The sequence below is a fragment of the Chelonoidis abingdonii genome, chromosome 8, assembly GCF_003597395.2.
Source record: "Chelonoidis abingdonii isolate Lonesome George chromosome 8, CheloAbing_2.0, whole genome shotgun sequence".
In the NCBI taxonomy this organism is placed as follows: domain Eukaryota; kingdom Metazoa; phylum Chordata; order Testudines; family Testudinidae; genus Chelonoidis; species Chelonoidis abingdonii.
The window spans coordinates 50,450,605-50,476,365 of NC_133776.1; the positions used below are offsets into that span (position 1 = coordinate 50,450,605).

Genomic DNA, 25,761 nt, shown 5'->3' on the forward strand with positions numbered 1-25,761 from the left:
GCCTGATCTCAAAAAAAGATATATTGGAAAAGGTTCTGAAAGGGGCGACAAAAATGATTAGGTAAGACTGGGACTCTTCAGCATGGAAAAGAGATGACTAAGGGGAGCTATGATAGAGGTCTATAAAATAATGACTGGTGTGGAGAAAATAAATAAGAAAAAGTGTTATTTACTCCTCCTCATAACACAAGAACTGGGTGTCACCAAATAAAATTAATAGGCAGCGGGTTTAAAACAAACAAAAGAAAATATTTTTTCATGTAACACAGTGTATAGTCAACTCCATGAACTTATCTAGTTCTTTTTTGAACCCTGTTATAGTCTTGGCTTTCACAACATCCTCTGGCAAGGAGTTTCACAAGTTGACTGTGTTAAGTGAAAAAATAATTTCTTTTGTTTGTTTTAAACCCGCTGCCTATTAATTTTATTTGGTGACACCTAGTTCTTGTGTTATGAGAAGGAGTAAATAACACTTTCTTATTTACTTTCTCCACACCAGTCATTATTTTATAGACCTCTATCATATCTCCCCTTAGTCATCTCTAAGCTATTGGCTATTAACCAGGATGGGCAGGGATGGTGTCCCTAGCCGCTTGACGATTACTGTTCTGTTCATTCCCTCTGGGGCACCTGGCATTGGTCATTGTCAGAAGACAGGATATTGGGCAAGATGGACCTTTGATCTGACTCAATATGGCCATTCTTATGTTCTTAATTAAGGAGTCAGGGGAGGCAGGGAGTGCTCCCACCAGTCCTGGTTAAATCACAGGCTTCACAGCCTTATACACTGAGAAGCTGTATTAGTGGAGAAGGGGAAGTGCAGGCCTGACAAGGTCCCTCTGTCACAAAACCAGATGGGATTCCCCTCTGGAGCCACAAGGCCCATAACAGCCTTTCCCCTCTTCCAGTCAAGAAAGAATGTGCCTCAGTGCACCTTCCCAGAATAGGCCTGGACCTCAGGCAGGCACCTGGACTAGCACTGGAAACAGCTCAGGAAGTGGATCCAAGGAGTGAGGCTAAAGGTCATTGGGTGAATGAATAAGGGAGGTGGGAGGCTAGTGCACTACTGGAAGGGGCAAAAGCTGAGGATTAAATGCATTTAAAATGTGAATGTGCGACGAGGTAAAGAAAGGGTTGGGCACGATTTGGAGGGGATGGTTTATGTACATAAATATTTAAACTGGGTTCTGCTGGGGCCACAGGCTACACAGCCTCCCATTGGGAGATGCCTTTAGCATGGGAACTAAGGCCCACTCCTGACTCCACATCGCTGTGGGAGAACACTCCTCCCACCCTTAGACTGAGTGCTTGGCTCCTGAATCTTGTGTCCAGCCTGAAGTTAAGTAATGATGGTGCCTATCCATTGGGTCTAATTGTAAGCTGGTGTTGTTTCCACAAGCAGAGAGGCAAGACAGAGCACCTGTTGCTTTGTCCAGAACACTGCCCCTGTGCTTTGTGCTCCCACTGGGTACATGGAAGATGTGTGGGTTGCAGCTGGTGCTGTTGTTGGGTTTATGGAGGGCCACCAAGGAGACTGGGATCCTGAGCTTGCATAAGAAAATGTAGCAGCTCCCATACCAACCACTCCCACCCCTGCAGCTGGGACATGGCTAAGTTGCCCTCACCTCAGGGACCTCCATGTGTTCTTGAGATCCTGCTCCCAGGTACAAAGCTTCTTCAGGGCCATTTCCAACTCCCCACTCTCAACTATCACTTCAGTCTCTTGCCTCCCGCTCCACGGCAAAGTACAGAGCCAGCTGCTTGTCCCTCTTGCTGTTTTCTAAGCTGTACCTCCTCTGCTGAACTGCATTGTCCACCTGTGGCCAGAGGCCAGGTGATTTAGCATCATTACAGACGCCGCTACGTAGAAGCCCTTATTGTCTATTGCAGTTCCCCTTCCCCCAGCCTTAAAAATGGCTCTGTCAATTAGCACCAAGTAAAGTCCAGCACGGCCCAGTTACATCGCTGTGGCACCAAATTCGCCATTTAAAGTATAACTTCCCAGGTAGGCAAGGCTTACCTTTTCCCACAACTTTTACAGGTTTCTGTTACCACCTTCCTCAGCACATGTCCCAGCCTAGGGGATCAACTCACCTTGATCATTGTATCTAGCCAGATCCTTCTGGCTGATGTAGAGGTCATGGTCAGTGTCCAGCTCCCAGAATTTACAGTAGATGACATAGAAGTGCTCATAGGAGAAGTAGTCTGTGATTTGGTTTATGTCATCCTCTTCCTCCAAGAGGGCCAGAGTCTGAAATGGCATGAGTTGGATAGGAAGTTAATTCTAGATAGGGAGATGCCAGCAATTGCCTGGGTACCAGGACGCTGGCACAGAGGGTGAATTACACATTGTGAAATAATCCACCTCTGAAATGTAACTCTTTTCCATTTGCCAGCTGATATGCAAATACACTAATCATTTACCAGGGGAATGAGCAAGAACAGTGAATGACAGACATCCTTGTTCAGAAACAGATCTCCTGGCATGTGAGTATGGATGTCTGCATAAAAAAATGCTCATTCCCAGAGAGTCCTGTAAACACCACCACTTTCATGTGAGTGTTCAGGAATAATGAACACAAGCAGGGCGGGGCAGAGGGGGCACCAAACAGCCATCTGGAATTGGTCCCAATGTCTGCATTCGCTGCCTTCTATCAGCCTGAGACACTCAGTGACATTAGCACCATGAGTCTTCAAATCTCAGTGGGAACTGGGGCACATCCCTTGCCAGAAAACAATGAGCCCTGGAGAAATGTCATCCTAGTACAGTACACTTTGTTCCCCATCGCTTTCCTGTCTCTCTTCCTTCCCTTCTCATCAATCATCTTTCTCCCTTTTCTCTCAAGGCTTTGTGGTCTCAGCATCTCCCAACATTTGCATGTTGGGATCACACCAGGGCTTTACCAATTTATCTCCCTAGCTTCCCATCCCTGGTTTCAGTGCCAGCAAGAGGCAAGATGGCCACTTCAGTCTGATAAAGTATGGTCTTATGGAAAATGAAAAGGCCAGGGAGTCTAGGAATTGCTTTTCTCCCTCCTTCTTGTCACCCCACATACCTCTTGGTACTTAAGAGTTTTAGATTCTCTAAGATGGAGTCTGAGAATCTGGGGGAGTCAGGGGTTTGTGTTTCTAGACAGTTTCTTGCCACAGCTGCACAGGTTGGCCTCAGAAGCCTCCTCAGCTTGAGAGTCAAATGCCTCCCGGACTTCTGAGGAGTCATTTGAATAGTTACACTTTTGATTGTGCCCCACCTAAGTGTAACTCATCCTGCCCCTTCCCTGCTGCCCAGCACCATGGACACCATGTGCATGGAGGGAAAAGTTACTTACTTTGTACAGTCACTGGAGTTCTTCAGGATGTTTGTCCCTGTGGGGCTCCACTTCAGGTGTGCATGTGCCCCATGTGTCTTCGACCAGACATTTGGAAGCAGTGCCTGTTTAGTCCACACGTGTCCTAGCTAACCTTGTGCCTAAAACTGAGGGTACATAGGCCATGTCAGACAAACCGCTTTCAGTTCCTTCTCTGCTGCAAAGGCAAAAACTCCAAAGCAGAGGAGAAAGAGGGTGGTTAATGGAGGAACTCTAGTTCCTATACTGTATAGGGTAAGTAACCCCTCCTTCTTCTTTGAGTAGTGAGCCTATGGGTGCACCATTTCAGATGACTTCCTGCTAAAGGAATTGGGTGCTTCGGACCCCAGTCTCAGACTGTTCGAAGAACAGCAGTACCAAAAGCAGTGTTTGCTCTACCAGTGTGCACTAGTGTGAAATGTTTCAAAAAGGTGTGAACTGAAACACACACAGCAGCTTTGAAGATTTCTGCATTTGCAACATTCTTCAACAGAGCTACATTTGCAGATTGGGCTATAACACAAGGAGGAAGCTGAATATCAGCAGCCTCACAGGAAGAGGGCATGCAACCAGAAAGCCACTTGGAGAGTCTTTGAGTTGGGATAGGGCCCCTTTAACTTTGTGTGCAAAAGAGACAAACAATTTGGGGGAGGGCCCTAGGGGATTTAGTCCTGTCCAAGTAGAAAACCAACACTCTCCCGACAACCAAGGTGAGAAGGGAGGCTTCTTCTCAAGTCTGGTGAGATTTAGAGTAAAAAATGAAAATTTAATGTTCTGATTGATTTGAAAGTCTGAGGTTACTTTGGGCAAAAAGCAAAGATGTGATCAGAGAGATACTTTCTCCCTATAAAAATGGTAAGGGGGGGTTTCAGCCATTAGAGCCCCTAACTTGCCAATCCCTCTAGTTGCTGAAATGCAATTTGCATGGACAAGAGAAGCAAGAAACATTTAGCCAGTAGCTCAAAGGATGCTGGCGTCATCAGCTAATTGAGGATGAGATTCAGGTCCCATCCTGGTGCAGATTGCCTGATATGTGGGAAGAGATTCACTAAACATTTAATAAATTGAGATGTGGTGGGGTGAGCAAATACCGAAACCCCCTAAACAGGTAAATGGATGCTGCAATAGCTGCCAAATGGACTTTAACAGAACTCAGAGACAGTTCTTCATGACTAAAAGGTAAACCGGAATGTGAGCTGCGGAGAATCAATATGGGACAGACCCTGTTGGGTACACCAGTGGTGGAATTTCTTCCATTTCTGTTGGTATGTTTTCCTCATGGATGCTTTTCTACATGCAGTAACACCTCTTGCGCCTCCTTCAAACAAACAGTCCATGTCTATCTGAGAGACAGCTAGCAGTCAAGCCTTGAGATGCAGTGCTCCAAGGTTGGGGTGAAGAACCTTTCTTGAATCCTGGATCAGTAGGTCTGGTACTAGTGGTAACCATAGTGCAGGACAAGAGGAGGGGCGAACCAAATACGAGAATCATATTTGTCATGGCCAAGCCTGTGCAATTAGAATGACTCTGGCTTTGGCCTGATTGATTTTGTTTAGGTCTCTGAGGAGTAATAGCATCAGGGGATAGGCATAGAGGATGGATTTCTTCTCCATCAAAAAATGAGGAAGGCATGTCCCAGAGAATGACAATCCAGACCCACTCTTAAGCAGAATTTCCAGCATTTTCTGTTGGTGGCAATAGCAAAGACATCTATTTCCAGAGCCCGCCAGTGAAGGAATATCCCCTTGAGAATCGCTGATCTCCCACTCATGATCCTGGCAGAAGTGCCTGCTCAGGCTAAGGCAGGAGTAGGCAACCTATGGCATGGGTGCCGAAGGCGGCATGCGAGCTGGTTTTCAGTGGCACTCACATTGCCCAGGTCCTGGCCACCGATTGGGACACTAACTCAAGAAGCTGACACTAACTTGCCCAGCCTGTGTTTGTTGGGAGTGTAAATGGTAGCAGCAAAGATATAACCTTGCATGTAGTACAGAAAGGTGCAGGCAGCCATAACCCAAGCCTTGTAAACAAATCCTGGCCATTGTCTCTGGGTTTATTTCAGCCTGAGAAATGAGGCTTGTCAGTGCAATAAATCTGTCTACAAGTAGGTAATCTTTGGATAGCGTGGTATCCAAGGTGGCTCCTATGTATGCTATTCATTAAATTGGTGCCAAAGTGGACATTTCTCTGTTGAGCTGAAGTCCCAGAACATCAAATAGGCTATGGTCCTTGTGACTGCAGAGTGAACTTGATTGTAAGAGGGGCCCTTGAGGAGCCACCTGCTGAGATAGGGGGAAACGACCATTATGACTGTGCTGCCACCACTCCCACCCCTGCAGCTGGGACATGGCTAAGTTGCCCTCACCTTCATAAAAACCCTGGGGGTGGCAGAGAGTCTGAAGGGGAGCACTCAATACTGAAAGTGATGCTGACCGATCATGAATTGCAAGAATTGCTTGTGAGCCAGGTGTATCACAGTAAGAAAGTACACATGCTGGAAGTTGAAGGCTGCAAATCAGTCCTCTAGATCTATAGATGGTTTTATTGCTGCCAGTTTCACCATCCTGAGTTTCTGTCCCTGGATGAAGTTCTTCAAAACTCTGAGATCTAAGATTGGTCTCCACCCACCCTTCTTTTTGGGAACTAGAGAGTACTTGGAGTAGAACTCCTTTCCTCTGCTGGCTTGAATGGCTTCTATGTGAAGAAGGGATTGAACTTCTTGTCTCAGAAGACATTTATGAGATGGGTCCCTGAAAAGGGATAGAGAAAGGGAGTAGGAATGGAGATTAAATTGATGGGAGTAGCCTGAGGTTACAAACTCCAACACTATCTGTTCCCAAAATCTTTGAAAATGGGAGAGACGATTCCCAAAGGGTGAGTAGGGGGAGGTTAGAACACCATAGCCAGAGATCTGAAGGATAGGGTGGTTCCCAACTTATGACCAAGCCATTAAAATGGATGCTTGCCTGCTAAGCAAGGCTGTGATGCTGTCATGGCAGAGGTTAAGCTCTTCTCTTTTGAAACCTAGTATTTTTCTTAGGTGGTTCTGATAATCAGTGGTAAACCAGGAACTGAACAGGGTGAGACCTCTGTACTCATAGATTCATAGATTTTAAGATGAGAAGAAACCATCATGACCATCCGGTCTGACCTTCTGCGAATTGCGGGCCACTGATCCTCACCCCCCATTCCTGTGATAGACCCCGAACCACTGAGTGAGTTATTGAAGTCCTCAAATCATGATTTAAAGACTTCAAAGTTACAGAGAATCCACCATTTACACTAGTTTAAACCTGCAAGTGGAACATTCCCAATGCAGCAGAGGAAGGTGAACCTCTCCCGCCCCGGGTCTCTGCCAATCTGACCCAGGGGAAAGTTCCTTCCCAATCCCAAATATTGCAATCAGTTAGACCCTGAGCATGTGGGCAAGACCCACCCGCCAGACACCTCAGAGTCTTCCCAATCTAGTGTTCCATCTCTGGCCATTGGTGATATTTGCTGCTAGCAACTGCAGATCGGCTACCTGCCATTGTAGGCAGTCTTATCATACCATATCCTAGGACTGCACTGGCTTTTTTCACAGCTGGATCATATTGGTGGCTCATATTCATCATGAGATCACTCAATACACTCAGGTCTTTCTCCTCCTCTGTCACTTCCAACTGATAGGTCCCCAAATTATAGCAAAAATTCTTGTTGTTAGTCCCTAAATGTATGACCTTGCACTTTGCACTATTAAACTTCATCCTATTTCTATTACTTCAGTTTACAAGGTTGTCCAGATCTTCTTGTATGATACTCCAGTCCTGTTCCCTATTGGTAATATTTCCCAACTTTGTGTCATCCACAATTTTTATTAGCACACTTCCATTTTTTGTGCCAAGATCAGTAAAAACAAAAAAAAAAAAGTTAAATAAGATTGGTCCTAAGACCGATCCTTGAGCAACTCAACTAGTAACCTCCCTCCAACCTGACAGTTCATCTTTCAGTATGACCCATTGTAGTCTCCCCTTTAACCAGTTCCTTATCCACCTTTCAAATCTCATATTGATCCCCATCTTCTCCAATTTAACTAATCATTTCCCATGTGGAACTGTATCAAATGCCTTACTGAAATCCAGGTAGATTAAATCTACTGCATTTCCTTTGTCTAAAAAATCTCAAAGAAGGAGATTAGTTAGTCTGGCACAATCTACCTTTTGTAAAACCATGTTGTATTTTATCTCAATTATCATTAACCTTTATGTCCTTAACTACTTTTTCATTCAAAATTTGTTCCATGACCTTGTATACAACTGAGGTCAAACTAACAGGCCTGTAGTATCTCGGATCACTTTTTTTCCTTTTCTTAAAAATAGGAACTTTATTAGCAATTCTCCAGTCATAAGATATGACCCCCGAATTTACAGATTCATTAAAAATCCTTGCTATTGGGCTTGCAATTTCAGGTGCCAATTCCTTTAATATTCTTGGACGGAAGTTATCTGGGGCCACTTATTTCATCCCATTAGGTTGTTTGAGTTTGACTTCCACCTCAGATGTGGCAATTTCTACCTCTATAGCCTCATTCCCATTAGCCACCCTGCTACTACCCCTAAGCTCTTCATTAGTCTTATTAAGAATTAAGGCTAAGTATTTGTTTAGGTGTTGGGCCATGCCTAGATTATCTTTAATCTCTACCCATCCTCAGTGCTTAGCAGTCCCACTTCTTTCCTTGTTTTCATTTATATGGCTATAGAACCTTTTATTATTGGTTTTAATTCCCTTTGGAAGGTCCAATTCTGCGTGGCTTTTGGCAGTTCTCACTTTGTCCTTACACTTTCTGACCTCCAAGACATAATTTTCCTTGCTGATGCCTGCCATCTTCCATTCCTTGTAGGCTTTCTGCTTTCTCTTAATCACCTGAGATGTTTGTTCATCCAGCTTGGTCTGCAACCCTTCCCTATGAATTTTTCCCCTTGCTTGGGATGCAGGCTTCAGATAGTTTCTGCAACTTTGACTTAAAGTAATTCCAAGCCTCCTCCACATTCACAGCCTTGAGCTCTTCAGTCCAGTCCACTTTCCTAACTTACTCCCTTAATTTTTTATAGTTAGCCCTTTTGAAATCAAGGACCCTACTCACAGATCTTTTTTGTTTAGCCTGCCATTTAGTTTAAACTGAATTAGCTCACAATCACTTGAACCAAGGTTGTCCCTTACAATCAGTTCTTCTATGAAGTCCTCAGTACTCACCAATACCAAATCTAAAATGACATCACCTCTTGTTGGTTCAGCAACTATTTGATGAAGAAATCTGTCCGCTATCACATGCAGGAAAATGTAGGCCCTACTATTATTGGCTGCACTTGTCCTCCAATCTATATCTGGGAAGTTAAAGTCTCCTGTAATCACAGAATCTCCAGTAGTATTTATTTAATTAAAAACATTAAAGAAGTTTCTATCCAAATTGGATCCCACACCCCAAGCACTAGCTTTCTTCTGTAAAGTGATTTTGGCCCAAACAGACTCGGTCTCATACATTCCATAAGTTCTAATTTCTTTACAGTCCACCTCATCATTAAAGCTGCGACCGGTTGAATTTTTTTTTATGTGCATGATGTACATACTGACAGAGCAGAGGTAGCTCTTGAAGCCTTCAAAGAATGTAAGCACTTGTCAGCTGACTTAGTGAACAGCTTCAAATGATATAATGGGAGATTTTTAGTGGTGCTCTGGACTTCTCTCAGGATTACTGATGATTACAACCAAGATGCACGGTGCATAACAATCACTGTATATATAGAGTGAGCCATTGTGTCAGCTGCACCAGGGAGGCTTGCAATGATGTCCTAGCTAGCAATTGTACCTCTGTGTTTGCTCTCACTGTTCTTAAGGTAGCTGGTCAATAAAGGCATTTCACTTCCCAAAATTGGTGTAATTATGTTTCATGAATTGGTAACTCTAAATTGTAACAGATGGATGTAGATGAATAACTTTTGCCACTGAACAAGTGTAATTGTCGCTGATCACTGTCATGTGAAATGGATCTAAAGGGATGTAGCCTGTTCCCCTCGTTCACAGCACCACTAGTGAGTTTGGAGCTGTGTGTATGAACATGTACTCAGAACACTTAGAAGGAACATAATACTTCTTATCTGCCCTTGTGGGGATATAGTAGCAAATTGTTTTAGGCAATGGAGGAATCAGTATGGAAAATGTCTATTAGTTTCTGCTAGGTCTCATGGATCTCTTCCAAAGAGATTTAGGGGAATCAGCAATTCTTTTAATGAGTTCCTGGAATTGCTTGAACTCATCTGCATACACAGAAGAAGAGGCATGATAGCCTCCCCAGGTGAGGAGAAAGAGCTGTTGGTCTGAGACCTAAGCTTCTTAATCAACCCTCTTCTCTCTTTCTCCTCAGAGGATTCCACCTGAGGCGAGGACTGAAGTGGAGGGTCTGAAGGAATGGAAGGTTTTCTTCTCGGATGCTCCTTCAGAGTGTAACTGGAGGCCCTAGAGAACTGCTCTCTATCGGCTGCTCACAGATCAACACGATCACTGAGGAGAGGGCTCAGTGTTTCTCTTTTTCAAAGGTTTAGAGGTACCTTGTGAGAAGACCTCCTGGACGAGCGAATGGCAGTAACTGAAGTCGATGGCACACTCTGCATATCAGAAGCCCAGTGCACAGAGGGATGTCATATCCTGGGTCTGACAAAGCTTGCAAGGAGCACTTCATGTGGAATAGTCTGAGTTCATTCTCCCTGTTCTTTCTTGACCTACTCTCAAAGTCAACACAGACTGTACACCTGGAAAGGATGCGGGTGTCCTGAAGGGAGCTAGGATGCCATCATTAATAGGGATGGCACTGGCAAGTCAGGCAGGGATTAAACTCAACAGATTTTGGCATAACAAACAGAACTTCTACAGCAAGAAGTCCCCTGAGAAGAGGGGTGCGGGAATGAGGCAGTCACAATAAAAACCCCCCAACTATGTATTAGTTACAAAATACTATAACTAACTGTTTAACTATTAAACTGTAACAATGCTAAATATTTACAGAAGAGCTAAAATTAAACTAATGCACTGCAACTCATGCTTGGTCTCAGGCCAAGTGCAGCTGAGAAGGAACTGAAAGTGGTTCATCTGACACTGCCTTATATACCTTAGGACAGGAGTTTAGCTAGAGCACATATGTGAACAGAACAGGCACTGCTCCCAAAGGTGCATGGAGGCCATGCACACAGGAAGTAGAGCACTCAAAGGGACATTACTCGACAAACGAATAAACAGGTTCCCAGGAACAATGTATAACCCCTGAATACAGCCTCCCTCACTGAAGAAGGTAAAGGCAGAATGGGGTTAGCATGGTTGTGTTGGTGATAGGTGCACCTGAGCAGCCTTATCTAGTTTTCAACCTAGTACTTTGCTGTGTGGGATATAGAAAGAACTAGGTTCATTGTTTTGGAAAGAAGCAAAATCTAAATATTTGTCCTCAATGCAGCATTAGTGAATATGTGTTATAGGGATCCTACCCTGGGCTAGGCCTTCACTAACCCCCTGCAGTCTCTCTTCAGAACTGGAGTCTTTGGAGAGGATATAGAAACACAAATATTTTAGAATATGTACTCTTCTTATATTAAGCCAAGAAAATTACATACTTGCAAAAAGTTGCTTTTCCTCAACTCCGTTAGGGTGATTTTACCAGACCAGGATCTATTGACCATGTAGAATATTCTCTGTATAACCTACAAAAAGCAAACAAATGAATAGTTATTTTAAAGACATGGACTGCCTAAATTACACCAGTTTGTAAATCTGAAGTGAATTTATTCATTTGGTTTAAATAATTAAAAGAAAATTTTAATTTACGATTTTGATTTACACGACAATGGACAACCCTCAGATATCCACCCCAAACGCATCACCAAACTCATCCACTTCATCCTCACCCATAATAATTTTACATTCAACAACAAACACTTTGTCCAAACCACGGGAACAGCCTTGGATACTAGGATGGCTCCCCAAAACGCCATCTTCTTCATGGGCCACCTCGAAAAAGAATTTCTGGACAAATGCACCAAGAAACCAATGATATACCTGAGATACACTGATGATATTTTCATCTTCTGGACAGACGACTTCCTCATAGATCACCACCACAACTTCAACAATCACCCCTTGTCCATTCAACTCTCTCTGGAACTTCAGACAACTACATACAAAAAACCCACAGATCATTGCACGTACCTTCATAGATCTAGAAACCATCCCAAACACATCAAAAAATCTGTTATCTACAGCCAGGCACTCAGATACCACAGAATATGCTCCAAGGAAAAAGTCTGCGATGTACATCTTAATATACTCAAAACAACCTTCAAACAAGGACACTTATTCAGACAACCTGCTTTAATACAGAAATAAATCCCCTCTGACCATGCACCCCTATTCGTCACCTACCACCCCACACCGGAACTCATAGGGGGTATCATCAAACAACTACAACCCATACTAGATGGGAACCACACACTGAAATAATTTTTTTCCTGAACCCTCTCTTCTGGCCTTTTAACAGCCACCCAATCTCTCCAAGCTCATCATCAGAAGAAAGCTCCCAACAGGCCTTTTGATAATAAACTGCAGATGCACAGCAAGCAGGGATGCCCAAGTGAAAAGCATTATTCTGGGTACACATATCATACGTTAACAATGGAAGTAGCAGAGAAAGATTATCTGGCTGGATGTGGCACAGGCCATTGGTCATGTGTTTATGTCATTCAGTCCCCACTCTGACCTCCAGTAATCTGGAGGATGAAATGATATGGAGGAGGACAGAAATACCTGTTAAGTGAGCGCAAACAAGAGGTAGTACCTGGACAGCATGATGCTGAGGTCATGTAAATACCCATCCTAGTCTCATTCCCTTCAGCATGAAAAAGCCATTTTATTAAAACTTCACATGGTGATGAGCATAAATGCCAAAATGTGATTAACAGGACAAGGCCAAGCTTAATAACAGTAGAAACAAGAGCAAAGAAAGACAACTAATAAGTCTGTTCCTATAAGTTATTGAAGATTACTATTGTGTACAAACCGATTGAAGAGGATGGACCAGCTGTTCCAAGTATTCTCTGGTCCTACGAAGATAAACAGATCAAACCAATAGTAGATGGGGGGCTCTCTAACCCAGCCAAACACTGAGTCTTTACTGAACAAGAAAATGATGGCAGTGTCAATGGTGCTAGGTTACCAGGACATAATAAAAAATCATGCCCTCCAGAAACAAATACACATCCTTCAGCAAAGGCTACTCTATGGGTTTGGGCTAGAACTAGAGATAAAATGAGATGTTTTACTCTGCAGAGAATCCAGATCTTTAACCCAAATCACAAACCGAAGAAGTTTAAAGATTGGGGAAGCCATGGAATACATATGGGTGGCCAGCTCCTCAGTGAAGAAACATTTTTCACTTATTTGGAAATAAAAAACTAGCTTTAATTGGCCTACCCTCCTATGTACCAATACCTTCAAGTTAGACATTATGTTTCTTAACTTTTTGGAAAAGGTGTTTTAAGCTAACTTTAGGAGGAGTGATGGAATCTGGGCAATCAGGAAACAAAAATAAAAAAATAGTTAATTTATATCAATCTTTGCAAACAACTTTCCTAAAAATAAAAAAAGGTCCATATATGACACAATGGGAAAGGAGATGGATACACAAATGACCTTAGAGAAATGGGATTTAATCTGGAAAAGAGGACCAGCAACCTCAATCTGTAGCATGGTAAAAAAAAAGTTTATTTAAGATACTGTCTCAACAGTATCTCACACCAGTGAGGTTAAGAGAGAGGAAGAGAGACTGAATAGGGAGAAAAGTTGGAGAAATTGTAGTGAAAGAGGAGTGTGATGGGGGTAAACCCCCATTCTGGGCAGGAAAGGGCTAAAGTTCACTTAGGCACATTCACTCCACCTAAATGGTACACCTCTACCCCAATATAACGCAGTCCTTGGGAGACAAAAAATCTCACCATGTTATAGGTGGGACCGCGTTATATCAAACTTGCTTTGCCCACACTGTTCCTTGTTCCCTGACCACCCCCTCCAGAGACCCCCCTCCCAATCACTTCCAGGACCTCCCAACCCCCCTGTCTCCTGACTGCTCCGACTCCTATCCACCCCCCACCCCACCGACAGGCACTAACCAGCAGCAGCGGGAAGCAGACCAGTGTGGTCCCAGTCCGCTCCACTCCGTCAGCTCCCAGCCATGGCACTCCGCTTCCTGCCGGTGGTGAGTGTGGGGAGGTTGGGGAAAGGATGCCCCCCCGCACCACCTGCGGCAGGAAGCGGATCGCCACGGCTGGGAGCTGGCGGAGTGGAGCTGGCTGAGGCTGGGCTGCTCCACTTCCCACTTGGTGAGTGCAGGGAGGTTGGGGAAAGGACGCCCTCTGCACTCACCAGCGGCAAGAAGTGGAGTGAGGTAGACCCAGCCCACTCCACTCTGCCAGCTCCCAGCTGCAGCATTCTGCTTCCTGCCGCTGGTGTGTGCGGGTAGGTTGGGGAAAGGACGCATCCCCATACTCACCTGTCGTGGGAAGCGGAGCGCTGCGGCTGGGAGCTGGAGGAGTGGAGCTGGCTGGGGCCAGGCTGCTCTGCTTCCACCGCTGCTGGTGAGTGCGGGAGGGATCCCTTCCCTCAAACCCTCTCCCCCAAGCGACACAGTTGGGGCTGGGGCAAGGGAAGCAGAGCGGGCTGCTCCCGGCCCCCCGCTAATCCCCCAGGCCACTCTGGGAATGCGGGGTCCCCAAAAGTGCCCTCCCACAGCTCCTGCCCACCAGACCCTGGGGGGAGGGGAAGATCCTGACAGCCCCTGAGACCCTCTGCCCCTTATCAAACCCCTCGGCCCCGGCCTGGTTTGACACCCTTAACACGCTGCTCAGAGCAGCGTGTCAGAGCTTTACCGTGTTATATGTGAACCCGCGTTATATTCGGTCGCGTTATATCGGTGTAGAGGTGCAACTATATAATTACTTGTCAGCTAGAGAGGGTGAGACTAAAGAAGGATCAAATGATAACACAACAGACATTTGGGCCTTATAAACAGGCTGAGAGAGAGGTCATTCTGAGGCAAGAAGCTATAAGGACCAGACAGTCCCATTATCCTGTCTTCTGACAGCAGCAAGTGCCAGATAGAATAGAATATCTAATAATATTGGAAGGGACCTCAGGAGGTCATCTAGTCCAACCCCCTGCTCAAAGCAGGACCAATCCCCAGATGAATTTTTGCCCCAAATGGCCCCTTCAAGGATTGAGCTCATAACCCTAGGTCTAGCAGGCCAATGCTCAAACCACTGAGCTACCCCTCTAATGTTTCTGATGGAATGAACAGAATAGGGTAATTTTGAGAGATCCATCCCGTCATCCAGTTCCAGCTTCTGGCAATTGGAGGTTTAGGGACTCCTGGGACATTCGGTTGCAAACCTGAACATCTAATTGCCATTGATGGATCTGTCCTTCAAGAACTTATCTCATTCTTTTGTTTAGCCTTCACATCACCCCCCGGCAATGAGTTCCATAGGTTGACTGCATTGTGTGAAGAAATACTTCCTTATATTTATTTTAAACCTGTTGCCTTTTATTTTCAGGTGGTGATCCCTAGTATTTGTGTTACATAAATGGTTAACACCACTTCCTCATTCACATTCTCCACATCATTAATGATTTTATAGACTTCTATAATATTGCCCCTTAGTTGTCTCTTTTCTAAGCAGAATGGTCCAGTCATTTACATTTTTCCTTGTATAGATGCTGTTCCATTTCCCTAATCATTTTTATTACCCTTCTCTGTAATAGTTGCCCCATTCTAATATATCTTTTTTGAGATGGGGCAACTAGAACTGCACACAGTATTCAGGATAGGATGTTCCATGGATCTATATAATGGTATTATGATATTTTCTATCTTATTATCTATCCCTTTCCTAATGGTTCCTAACATTCTGCTAGCTTTTTTGACTGCTGCTGCATATTGAACAGATGTTTTCAGAGTCGGTCACAATGATTTCATGGTCTGTTTCTTGAGTGGTAACAGATGATTTAGATCTCTTAATTTTTATGTCTGGTTGGAATTATTTTTTCCAATGTGCATTACTTTGCACTTATCAACATTGAACTTCATCTGCCATTTTGTTGCCAAATCACCCAGTTTGGTGAGATTCCTTTGTATCTGTCCACAGTCAGCATTGGCCTTTACTATTTTGAGTAATTTTGTATCATCTGCAAATTTTCTGTTAAAACTGTTGGTGAAGTATGATTTCTCTTTACAAAAGCAGTGTTGACTCTTCCCCAACATACTGGGTTTACCTATGTGGCTGTGCCTATGCATCTATGTATTTATCTATATTATCCAGATTCTGTGCTCGAGTTAGGACTAAATCAAGAATTGGTCTCCCTTTGTAGGTTCCAGGACTAGCTGCTCCAAGCCACAGTCATTTATGATGTCTATAAATTTTATCTCTTCATCCCTCCCTGAGTCATCTCACTCAGTCATTATGAAGTCAGTAAATCCCTCATTATTATTGCTTTTTGTGCCTTTATAGCCTTTCTAATCTCTCTGAGTGTTTCACAGTCACCATCTTGGCCAGGAGGTTGCTAGTATATTCCTACTGCTATACTCTGTTATTCAAGCTTGGATTTCTATCCACAGAGATCTAGTGTACACCTTGATTCATATAAGATTTTGACTTCATTTGACTCTGTCTTTTTTTTCAGATAGAGTTCCACCCCCATCAGTGTGACCTACTCTGTCATTCCTTTATGTTTTGTATCCTGTGTGATGGAATATACCCCTGTATTCACACCCTACAAACTACTGTAAAAATCTTTGTACAAAATACACCTTCTAAGATATAATTTGGAAACTGATAATTTGCTGGTCAATATTGTCCCGATAAAATATGTGTGGCAACACTGTATGTGAAGTTATAAGATTGCCCTGTATCATGTTATTAACACATATTTCAAACCTCAAACTAGAGCCCAGGCAGAAGTCTGCAAACAGGTTTGTTGTAAACAAAAGAATATGTGCTTGCTTTAATTTGCATTTAAGCAGTAAACAGAGTCATCAGCCAGGAAGGGAAAACAAAGGAAGCTCAAACAGGTGAAAAAAAAACCCAGCAGAGAACATCCTTCCACATAGACACTTTGTCTCTCAGCTGGAAATATTTTTCAAAGGAGAGGGGACGGGACGGGACGGGACTAAAACTATAAAAAGAATGGACAAACACCCCAAAGCACACACAAACCTCTCTCCCCGTGCCCATTGCATTCACTGCACCTGAAAAAAACAAAGGAAACAGCCACTGGACTCTGGGAGAGGGGTCCTGACCTGAAGAGTTTGGTCAATAATTTTGCTGGAAGTATGTGTTAAGAAACTTTGCTTGAATCTAATATAGTCTATTAAGTGAAGGACTAGAAAGCATTTTATCTTTATTTTTCTTGCAACCATTTCTGACTTTTATACCTCATTACTTGTACTTACTTAAAATCTCTCTCTGTGTAGTTAATAAACTTTATTGTTTTATGTAATCCAGTATTTTCAAGCTGAAGTATCTGGGTAACTCCATTTAAGGTAATAAAATGGTATATTATTCCATTAAAGGAATAATGGATTTAATATTTTTAGACTGGGGAGGGCTGGGAAGTACAAGACATAAATTTCTGGGGGGAATCTGGGACTGGGAATGCATTGGGGTCACCCTGCAGTGTAACCAAGGCTGGTGACAGCCAGGGTGTGACTAGCATGCTGCAGTTACACAAACACACCTGGGGATGACCTGCATGCTGGTGGCTAGTTGTGAGCAGTCCAGGTTGTCCTCTAGTTCATTAGCATATGCGTGGGAGTGACTATTGCCTGTCACCTACTCCAGGACAGGCTCAACAAAGAAAGTAACAGAAAGCCACTAGCCGTCATCTACAGCCCCCAACTAAAACTTCTCCAGCGCATCATCAAGGATCTACAACCTATCCTGAAGGACAATCCCTCACTCTCACAGACCTTGGGAGACAGGCCAGTTCTCGCTTACAGACAGCCCCCCAACCTGAAGCAAATATGCACCAGCAACCACACACCAAAAACACTAACCCAGGTACCAATCCCTGCAACAAAGCCCGCTGCCAACTCTGTTCGCATATCTATTCAAGGGACACCATCATAGGACCTAACCCCGTCAGCCACATCACCAGGGGCTTGTTCACCTGCACATTTACCAATGTGATATATGCCATCATGTGACAGCAATGCCCCTCTGCCATGTACATTGGCCAAACTGGACAGTCTCTACGCAAAAGAATAAATGGATAGAAATCAGACATCAAGAATTATAACATTCGAAAACCAGTCGGAGAGCACTTCAGTCTCCCTGGACACTCAATAACAGACTTAAAAGTGGCAATTCTTCAACAACAAAAACTTCAGAAATTCCAGAACTGGAATTAATTTGCAAACTGTTCACCATCAAATTAGGCTTGAATAAAGACTGGAAGTGGATAGGTCACTACAAAAAGTAATTTTCCCTCTTTTGATATTCACCCCTTCTTGTCAACTGTTGAGAATAGGCACTGACCCTCCCTCCCCCCACTTGGTAAGGCAACTCCCATCTTTTCATGTGCTGTAATATTTATACTGCTTACTTTATTTTTCACTCCATGCATCTGATGAAGTGGATTTTAGCCCACAAAAGCTTATGCCCAAATAAATGTGTTAGTCTCTAAGGTGCCACAAGGACTCCCTGTTGTTTTTGCTGATACAGACTAACACAGCTACCACTTTGAAACCTATTGCCTTGGTTGTCATGGCAACATATGCCTTTGATAATTGACTAACCTTCAGACAACCATAATGTTATTCCAGAGCAGGGTCCCAGGAGGAATGACAAAGAGAGCAAATTGGGTTTGGACAAGTTCCTAGAGTAGTCCTTTGGGCTTCAGGTAAGTTACACTGTTTCTTTTCTTAGGGGAATTGTTTGTTCCTTTCCTCAGAAAGGTTTACATGAAAATAAGACACAAAATTACTGTAAAGATGTCGGGATTATAACACAGGTCAGCTGAGCCTTGGGTAGCTGACATTCCCATGGTGACACCAGCAGCACTCTGGAGAACAGGTGCCGCAGGAAGTACCACCCAAAGGATCCAGATCGACAGTATCCTGCATTCTTCCTACTGGCGAGTCACCCTATTTAATCCTGGAGTGCACCCAGGGAAGTTGTCTGGGCAGCCACATAGACTTCAGGCGTGCTGCAATTCCGGACCTCAATCTCCAGTCTCCAATCCCAGGCTGAATCTGACCCTGACTCTTGCCTGCCTGCCTTCAGCCTGGTCATACCTCTGATCTCTGGCCTCTGATCCCGACTCTTGCTTATTGAACCTGGCTCTAGTGCAGGAGTCTCAAAAGTCCTGGCCCACAGGCCATCTACGGTCCAAGAACCTCACCACTGCAGCCCGCGAAGGAAAAACGCATGCAGCCACACTGCTGGCAACGCCTGCTGCAGGCATCACCCACTGCAGCTCACACTGGCACGGGGAGAGGGACAGAGATATCATCACTAGTTGCCGGGCAGAGTCAGCCATGGAGGCAGCATCATTACTTGCCCAGCAGAATCAGCCATGGAGGCAGCTTCACTTTTTTCCCCACAATGAATATAAACAAGTCAAAATACCGAACACAATTATCTGATGCACACCTTGCTACAATCCTGAAGGTTTCTACTGCTCAGTCACTGAGGCCAAACATCAACAAACTGACAGAACTGAAGCTTTGTCAGGTGTCTGGCAAACACCAAAAACTCTCTGGCAGGCGAAGAATTGTATAAACTTTTATGATAGTTTTATTATTTCTAAGAAATTTGAAACAAAAAGTACAATATAAACATTTTCTTTTCTGAGCACCATCTTCAGTGACATTATTGGCCCGCTGGGAAGATTTGAGGACTGGCACTGGCCCTAAGGTAAATTGAGTTTGAGACCCCTGTTCTAGCGAATCCTTCGACCCCTACTCACAAATATCAAACCTGATATGTGAGCCCCAGCCCCACCGTAACCAGCAGGCCAGAATGCCTATGGCCCTGTCCCTTATAATTACAGATCCTCTCCTGTAGATTATCTGCTTCTTACAAATTGGAGGCTAGGACTTTAAAAGGCAAATATTCAAAGAAAGTGGGAAATTATAGATCTGTTAGTCCCAGATCAGTTTTCTGTTACACAATTTTTAAAAATATCACGTAGAATCATAAATTGCAGTAAAACTGAAGTTACATTTAAAAAGAAATATGTTTTGTTTGCACACAGTTTAATTTAATTACTTTCAGTATATCGATCAACATGGCACTAAGTGGTGAAATATGGATAACAATGGCCATAAAATATACATTGAACACAACAAATGCTTTATGTATTAAGCATGTTATTATTTAAATAGAAAATGCCATTAAAAAATAGGAAATTCACACACTCAAAAACTCTTTGTTTAACATTAGTTAAGGTTGCTCACACCAGTAAACTAAACCACAAAAAATAGGAAATGCAAAGCTAAGGGTTAAAAAGTAGCAAAATTCAAGCACTCTCAAATTAGGAAACTCCAGAATGAATGCTGCCTATACAGCACGCCTTCCGCCTATGCATTATGATATAGTCTTTACGTAGAGGCAGAAGTGACCACCTGCAAAAAAGTTTGGTGTAAGTGCTTGTGCAGCATCACATAGGACCTCAGAATCTATCCCTGCCTCAGCCACCGAGTTTCTAAGAGATGCTGGCCAAGTCATTTACACCAAACTTTTCACAGGTGGTCACTTATGCATGCAATTAAAGAATGTATCATAATGCATATCCACTAGAGGGGTGAAAAAAGACTGCATGGCCAATGTTCATTATAGCATTTCTTAACTTGAGAGTGCTTGACTTTGCTACCTATAAATCCTTAAGTTTGTATTTCCTATTTGTTATGGTTGTTTATTGATGAGAGCAATCTTAGCTAATGTCAAGTATCAGAGAGGTAGCTGTGTTAGTCTGGATCTGTAAAAGCAGCAAAGAATCCTGTGGCACCTTATAGACTAACAGACATTTTGGAGCATGAGCTTTTGTGGGTGAATACCCACTTCATCGGATTCATCTTGCATCCGATGAAGTCAGTATTCACCCACAAAAGCTCATGCTCCAAAACTTTTGTTAGTCTATAAGGTACCACAGGACTCTTTGCTGATCTTAGCTAATGTTAAATTAAGTTTTTTGTTTGTGAATATAAATCAATAGTACAGCCTCCGCACAGTTTTGGAAGCCACACAATGCAATGGCTGGAACGGGTATGGAAAGCAGACAAGCTTAACAGGGTTATATTAACAAGGATGGACATGATGTCAGATACTATAGGCATTTATCTGTGTTATTCATTTACCACTGAAATAGTGTAACCTCTAGCTCATGTGCCTTAAGAGAGAACAATAGGAGTCTTTCCAAAGATCATCCCTGCTGTCTCTCAGCTGCCCATCTGTATTATGAGAAATCTACTGGCTGCAGGATCACACACTTATTTCCACGGCTACCATGATGCCTATTATCAGTAGAGAGGCCAAAAAATCCAACTTGCAGCACAATTAAATGCCAAAATGGTACAATAAAACTGCTCACCATTATTAGCCTGGGTAAAACACATATTTTTCCAAATAACTCAAAACACTTGCTCATATGAATAGTGGTAGATTGTGTAACAAGAGGGACTTGGAATGTCAGGATTATGTGGAGATTCCCAGAATGAGCCTACCGTAGTAATGTAGCGGGAATGGAATTCTGGAGCATCCTTCAAGAACGTCAGGCCTGGATGCGTTTCAACCACATCCTGAAAGACAAAACCAAAAGAAACTGGAACAAGAGTTTTTTTCCTTTTAATTAGAGTTTAAAAATGACTGAGTTTACAAAGTGATGCTCTGTGGCACTTTCCAAACTGCAACTGCAGCATTTAAAAAGCTAAATTACAATATTTTAAAATGAACCTTGTAAAAGTACAGGCATTTTCTGGACAATACGCACCTGCTGGGCCATTTTGATTTACTTAAAGATAGAAAAACAAAGGAAGAATTAGTGAGCAGATGAAAACTAATTTTTACTGATAGAGAAAAAAATTTTAATTACTTGGACCATATGATTCTTTCCTCCCCAAATCCCCTTTTAATTCCTCGCAGATGTTAATATTTGTCATACTGATACATCAGAAATAAGTGTTTTTCTGAAAGACTTTAAAAATAGCCCTTTGTTTCTTTCCAGAGCAATATCCGACAACAGGAGAAAACCTGCTTTTTTAAATCTTCTTTCATAAAGATACAATCTTGAGTGATCGGTAGGATACGCAGAGCTACAGTCCATACCTTTTCCATACTAACTTGACTATTTTTGTATTTCTCTTTCTCTCAGAATAGTTATTTTTTAGTGCCAAATCCTGGGCTAGTGGTATGGAATTCAGCCAGAGCTGCATGGTTGTGACATGTTCCCGGCTGTGGAAGACCTGCTCATATCGTGAATGGAAGAAGCCTCCAACAGGATGGCTGCATAAGCACTATATGCCTGCACTACAAGCATCTCCAGTGGCAAGGAGGAAGTATCCATGACTATGCTCCATCTATAAGAAGATGCTGTGGAGGCTCTGAGCATATGCGTGGCCTCTTGGAGGGCCAGTGGTGGTGAATAGCCACTGACTGACTGACAGGCAGCCAAGGAAACATTAAAATATTTAATTATTTTGGGGATAATCTCTGGCCTGTGCTATACAGGAGGTCAGACTAGATGATCACATGGTCCATTATGGCCTTGGAATCTATGAATCCAAAAAAAGGATTATACAGTTCTTAGATTGTACTGGCAGCTGCAAAATGAAGCTGCTGTCAGTCAGGAGGGGAAACATGAAAAGTGACACCAAGGAGTGTGAGAAAAATCCATCCCAAAACTCTTATCCACCATCCCATAATGGTACCAATTTTTTTGCGGGAAGGCAAGCACCATCTCAGAGATCCAATCCTGGCCCACAAGACATCTCCATGGTTATGTACAGTGGGCACCACAGTATCAGAAATGTATTAACACTGGAAGGAGCTCAGAGAAGGGCATGAGCCAATGATCAGAAGAGCTGGAGGGACTAATTTATGGAAGGAAGATTAAAAGAGCTATGTACGTATAAAGCTTAGCAACAAAGACTAAGGAGGGACGTGAATAAATTGTCTAGGGAGGTTGTGGAATCTCCATCATTGGAGATTTTTAAGAGCAAGTTAGACAAACTCCTGTCAGGAATGGTCTAGATAACTCTGAGTCCTGCCATGAGAGTAGGGGACTGGACTAGATGACCTCTCAAGGTCCCTTCCAGTCCCATGATTCTATGATATGCAGCCACAAATATCTGAAGGAACTAGACACCAAGAATGGAGAGAGATGTTTGTTTTTTATAGTGTATAAGGGTAAAAGAAAAAGCAATGGGATGAAATTAAAACAAGGATAATTTAGGTAGAATACAAAGAAAAGCTTTTTGTAGAGTGGAATATAAATATGTAATAGGCTAGCTGACATTTACAATATTTTAGTTTCATAGTTCTTTGCAAATATTTCAATGGTAGATTGCACTTGATAGTCTGAAAGAAGTGTTATTAGGTAAATTAAATAACTGTTAACTGCACTCTTAACATGCAAAAGTTTTACACTTTAGTCTAATATCTATTGATCTCACAGTGCCTTGTATGTTCTCCAGTCCTGAGTTTTGAGATTTGCAGATACAAGCACATGGAGGAGCTGGGTGGATTCAGTTTAGCTACCTGTTAATTCCAAATGGTTACCCCAACTAGAGACCATGGGTCAAGTTAAAGTTTTGCATAAATGAGCACAATTTTCAATTACTTGAGCAGGGGCTGCCACTGCTCAGCTCCTTCGAAAATGAGCAGCCCCTTACATTATTATTTAAATTTAAGTCTAAAAAGTTCCTCCCCAACTAGAGCCCATTCAAAGCTCTGCATGCCCTTTACATACACTGAAGAAGCTGGAAACAAATATCCCAGATTAGCAACACCCTTCCCCCTGCTCACTCAACCAGGTACTGCTGAGCAAGGTTTATGTACCTGAAGTAGTGGGATGAAATCCTCCTGCTCTAGGTAGTTGCAGCTGGGTTTTGCTAGAAGGTAAAGAAATTTGGCTGCATCATCATGGTAGCTCTGTAGTAATCTATGAGAGAGAGAGAGAAGGTTATAAATTACTCAAATTAATTCATACTCTCAGAGGACACAGCAGTCAGAAGCCACAGTTTGACTGTTAGGTTCCTTATTTAAAGTTCCAAATTTCAGCCAGAAGTTATGCAATTTATGCAAAGTTCTGACCATGTAAATTATGCACACCTGACATCAGAAGGGTAACACCTTATTCTCTTCCTTGATACCTTGAAACAATGCCCAAGTGTTTCTTGGAGGAGCTGAATATTGTTTCTCCCTAATATTACTGTGACAATATGGGTGTGCTCTTTGGTGATTGCTAATACAGTTTCACCACCAAGGTGTATCTGTCACCACCGAAGTGTCACTGTCTCATAAAAGGGGATGGATATTTTACCCTAAGGGTCTGTCTGGGTAGCCGAGCCAGCCTGGCCATCTAGGGAAAGAGAGAGTAGGCCCTTTCGAATAGTCACCTAACAACTTAAATGGGAGAGCTGCTAAGAGACATTCCAAGAGCCGGTAACCTTCATAGGACTAGCCCACACTCTGGGGGAGTGTCCAAGCCAGTTTGAAAAGGTTGGGTCAGACAGAGTCACACAGCAAGATCTGGGCTGGCTAGGAGAATGTAAGTTGATTGCGTTCTGTGTCTGCAGCTGAAGAGGAAAGTGCATCTAACTGGGCTTATAGGGCAGCATAATATTAGATAAGACAATGCAAGTAGGCTGTTATTTTTAAAAATCCTTTTTTTGTTTTATGTTTTGTTCCAACTGCTAAATAAAACACCTTTGTTTGAAGGAAGCTGTTGGTCAATATCAGAGGACCCCAAAGGGAAGAAACAAAAGCAACTGAAAACAGTCGGCCCTGCAGGGTTACAAGTAATTTGTACATGAGGCCGTGTTCTCAGGGTCTGGCCAAAGAGTATAAGAATCACAAGATTCCACCCCAAGACAGCTAAGGGGAAAGAGGCCACACACCTGAGGGGCGCATGGCACAGCTAGCTGCATAACTGTTACAACTGTCAAATAGCAATGATTGCCTTGAAGAAAAAGAAAAAGCCTTCTGATGGCAACAGTTATATATAGTACTTCTTATCCCTGTGTTCTACTGTTCATTGTAGGGAATCATCAGTACAGTTACTTGCCTACCTATGCAGTGCAGTATGTCAAATGTTTACATTAAGTGTTTACTTCAGGGGTTGGCAACCTTTCAGAAGAGGTGTGCTGAGTCTTCATTTATTCACTCTAATTTAAGGTTTGGCGTGCCAGTCATACATTTTAACATTTTTAGAAGGTCTCTTTCTATAAGTCTATAATATATAACTAAATTATTGTTCTATGTAAAGTAAATAAGGTTTTTAAAATGTTTAAGAAGCTACCTTTAAAATTAAATTAAAATGCAGAGCCCCCTGGACCAGTGACCAGGACCCTGGCAGTGATAGTGCCACTGAAAATCAGCTTGCGTGCTGCCTTTGGCACGCACGCCATAGGTTGCCTACTCCTGGTTTATTTAAATTCTGAGACTTGAAGAAATTAATCTCTGTGCTTATTTGCTAAAAATGTATAGTTTTGTTCTCTTTACTCTTCCTACAGGTATCTTAGAACAGCATTCCCATTTCACAGAGCCACAGGTATTAAGGCCAGATGGTATCATTAGGATAGTCTCATTTGACCTCTTGCTTAACAGACCAGAGAATTTCACCCAGTGATTCCTACATCAAGCCGATAACTTCTGGCTGAGCTAGAGCAGATCTCTTAGAAAGGGAAATCCAGGCTTGCCTTAAAACATTTAAAGAGGTGGAAAACTCTAGGTCAATTGTTCCAGTTGTTAATTAATTATTATTATTATTTCTAATATGAATCTGGCTGGCTTCAGCTACCAGCCATTGGATCTTATTATGCTTTTTTTCTGCTAGGTTAGAGAATTCTATACTATCATAATTCTTTTCTCCATGTAGATACTTACAGACTGTGATCAAGTGACTTCTTAATCTTCTCTAGGATAAACTAATCTAGAATTGAGTTTCCCTCATCTCTTCCTATACAAGGCAGGTTTTCCAGACTGCATAACATTCTTGCAGCTCTTTTCTAGACTTCCCAGTTTTTTGAAGTGTTGGTATCAGATCTGGTCACAGTATACAGTAATAGCCTCACTAATGCCATATACAGTGGTAATATCACCTCTCTACTTCTACTTGATAATCTCCT

The 25,761-nt window shown here is 42.9% G+C and overlaps 1 protein-coding gene across 4 annotated transcripts in view; it reads right to left on the minus strand.

Annotated features, from left to right (window-relative positions):
• The window catches only part of PPP2R3A (protein phosphatase 2 regulatory subunit B''alpha), a 153,507-nt gene that overhangs the window by 35,392 nt on the left and 92,354 nt on the right, over positions 1–25,761 (minus strand). For all 4 annotated transcript variants that reach the window (XM_075068599.1, XM_075068601.1, XM_075068600.1 and 1 more), the window contains 4 exons: positions 23,471–23,573; positions 21,139–21,213; positions 10,985–11,071; positions 2,095–2,251 (listed from right to left, as the gene is read on the minus strand). In XM_075068599.1, coding sequence (XP_074924700.1) covers positions 2,095–2,251; positions 10,985–11,071; positions 21,139–21,213; positions 23,471–23,573 — 422 coding nt within the window. The remainder of the gene's footprint in view (positions 1–2,094; positions 2,252–10,984; positions 11,072–21,138; positions 21,214–23,470; positions 23,574–25,761) is intronic.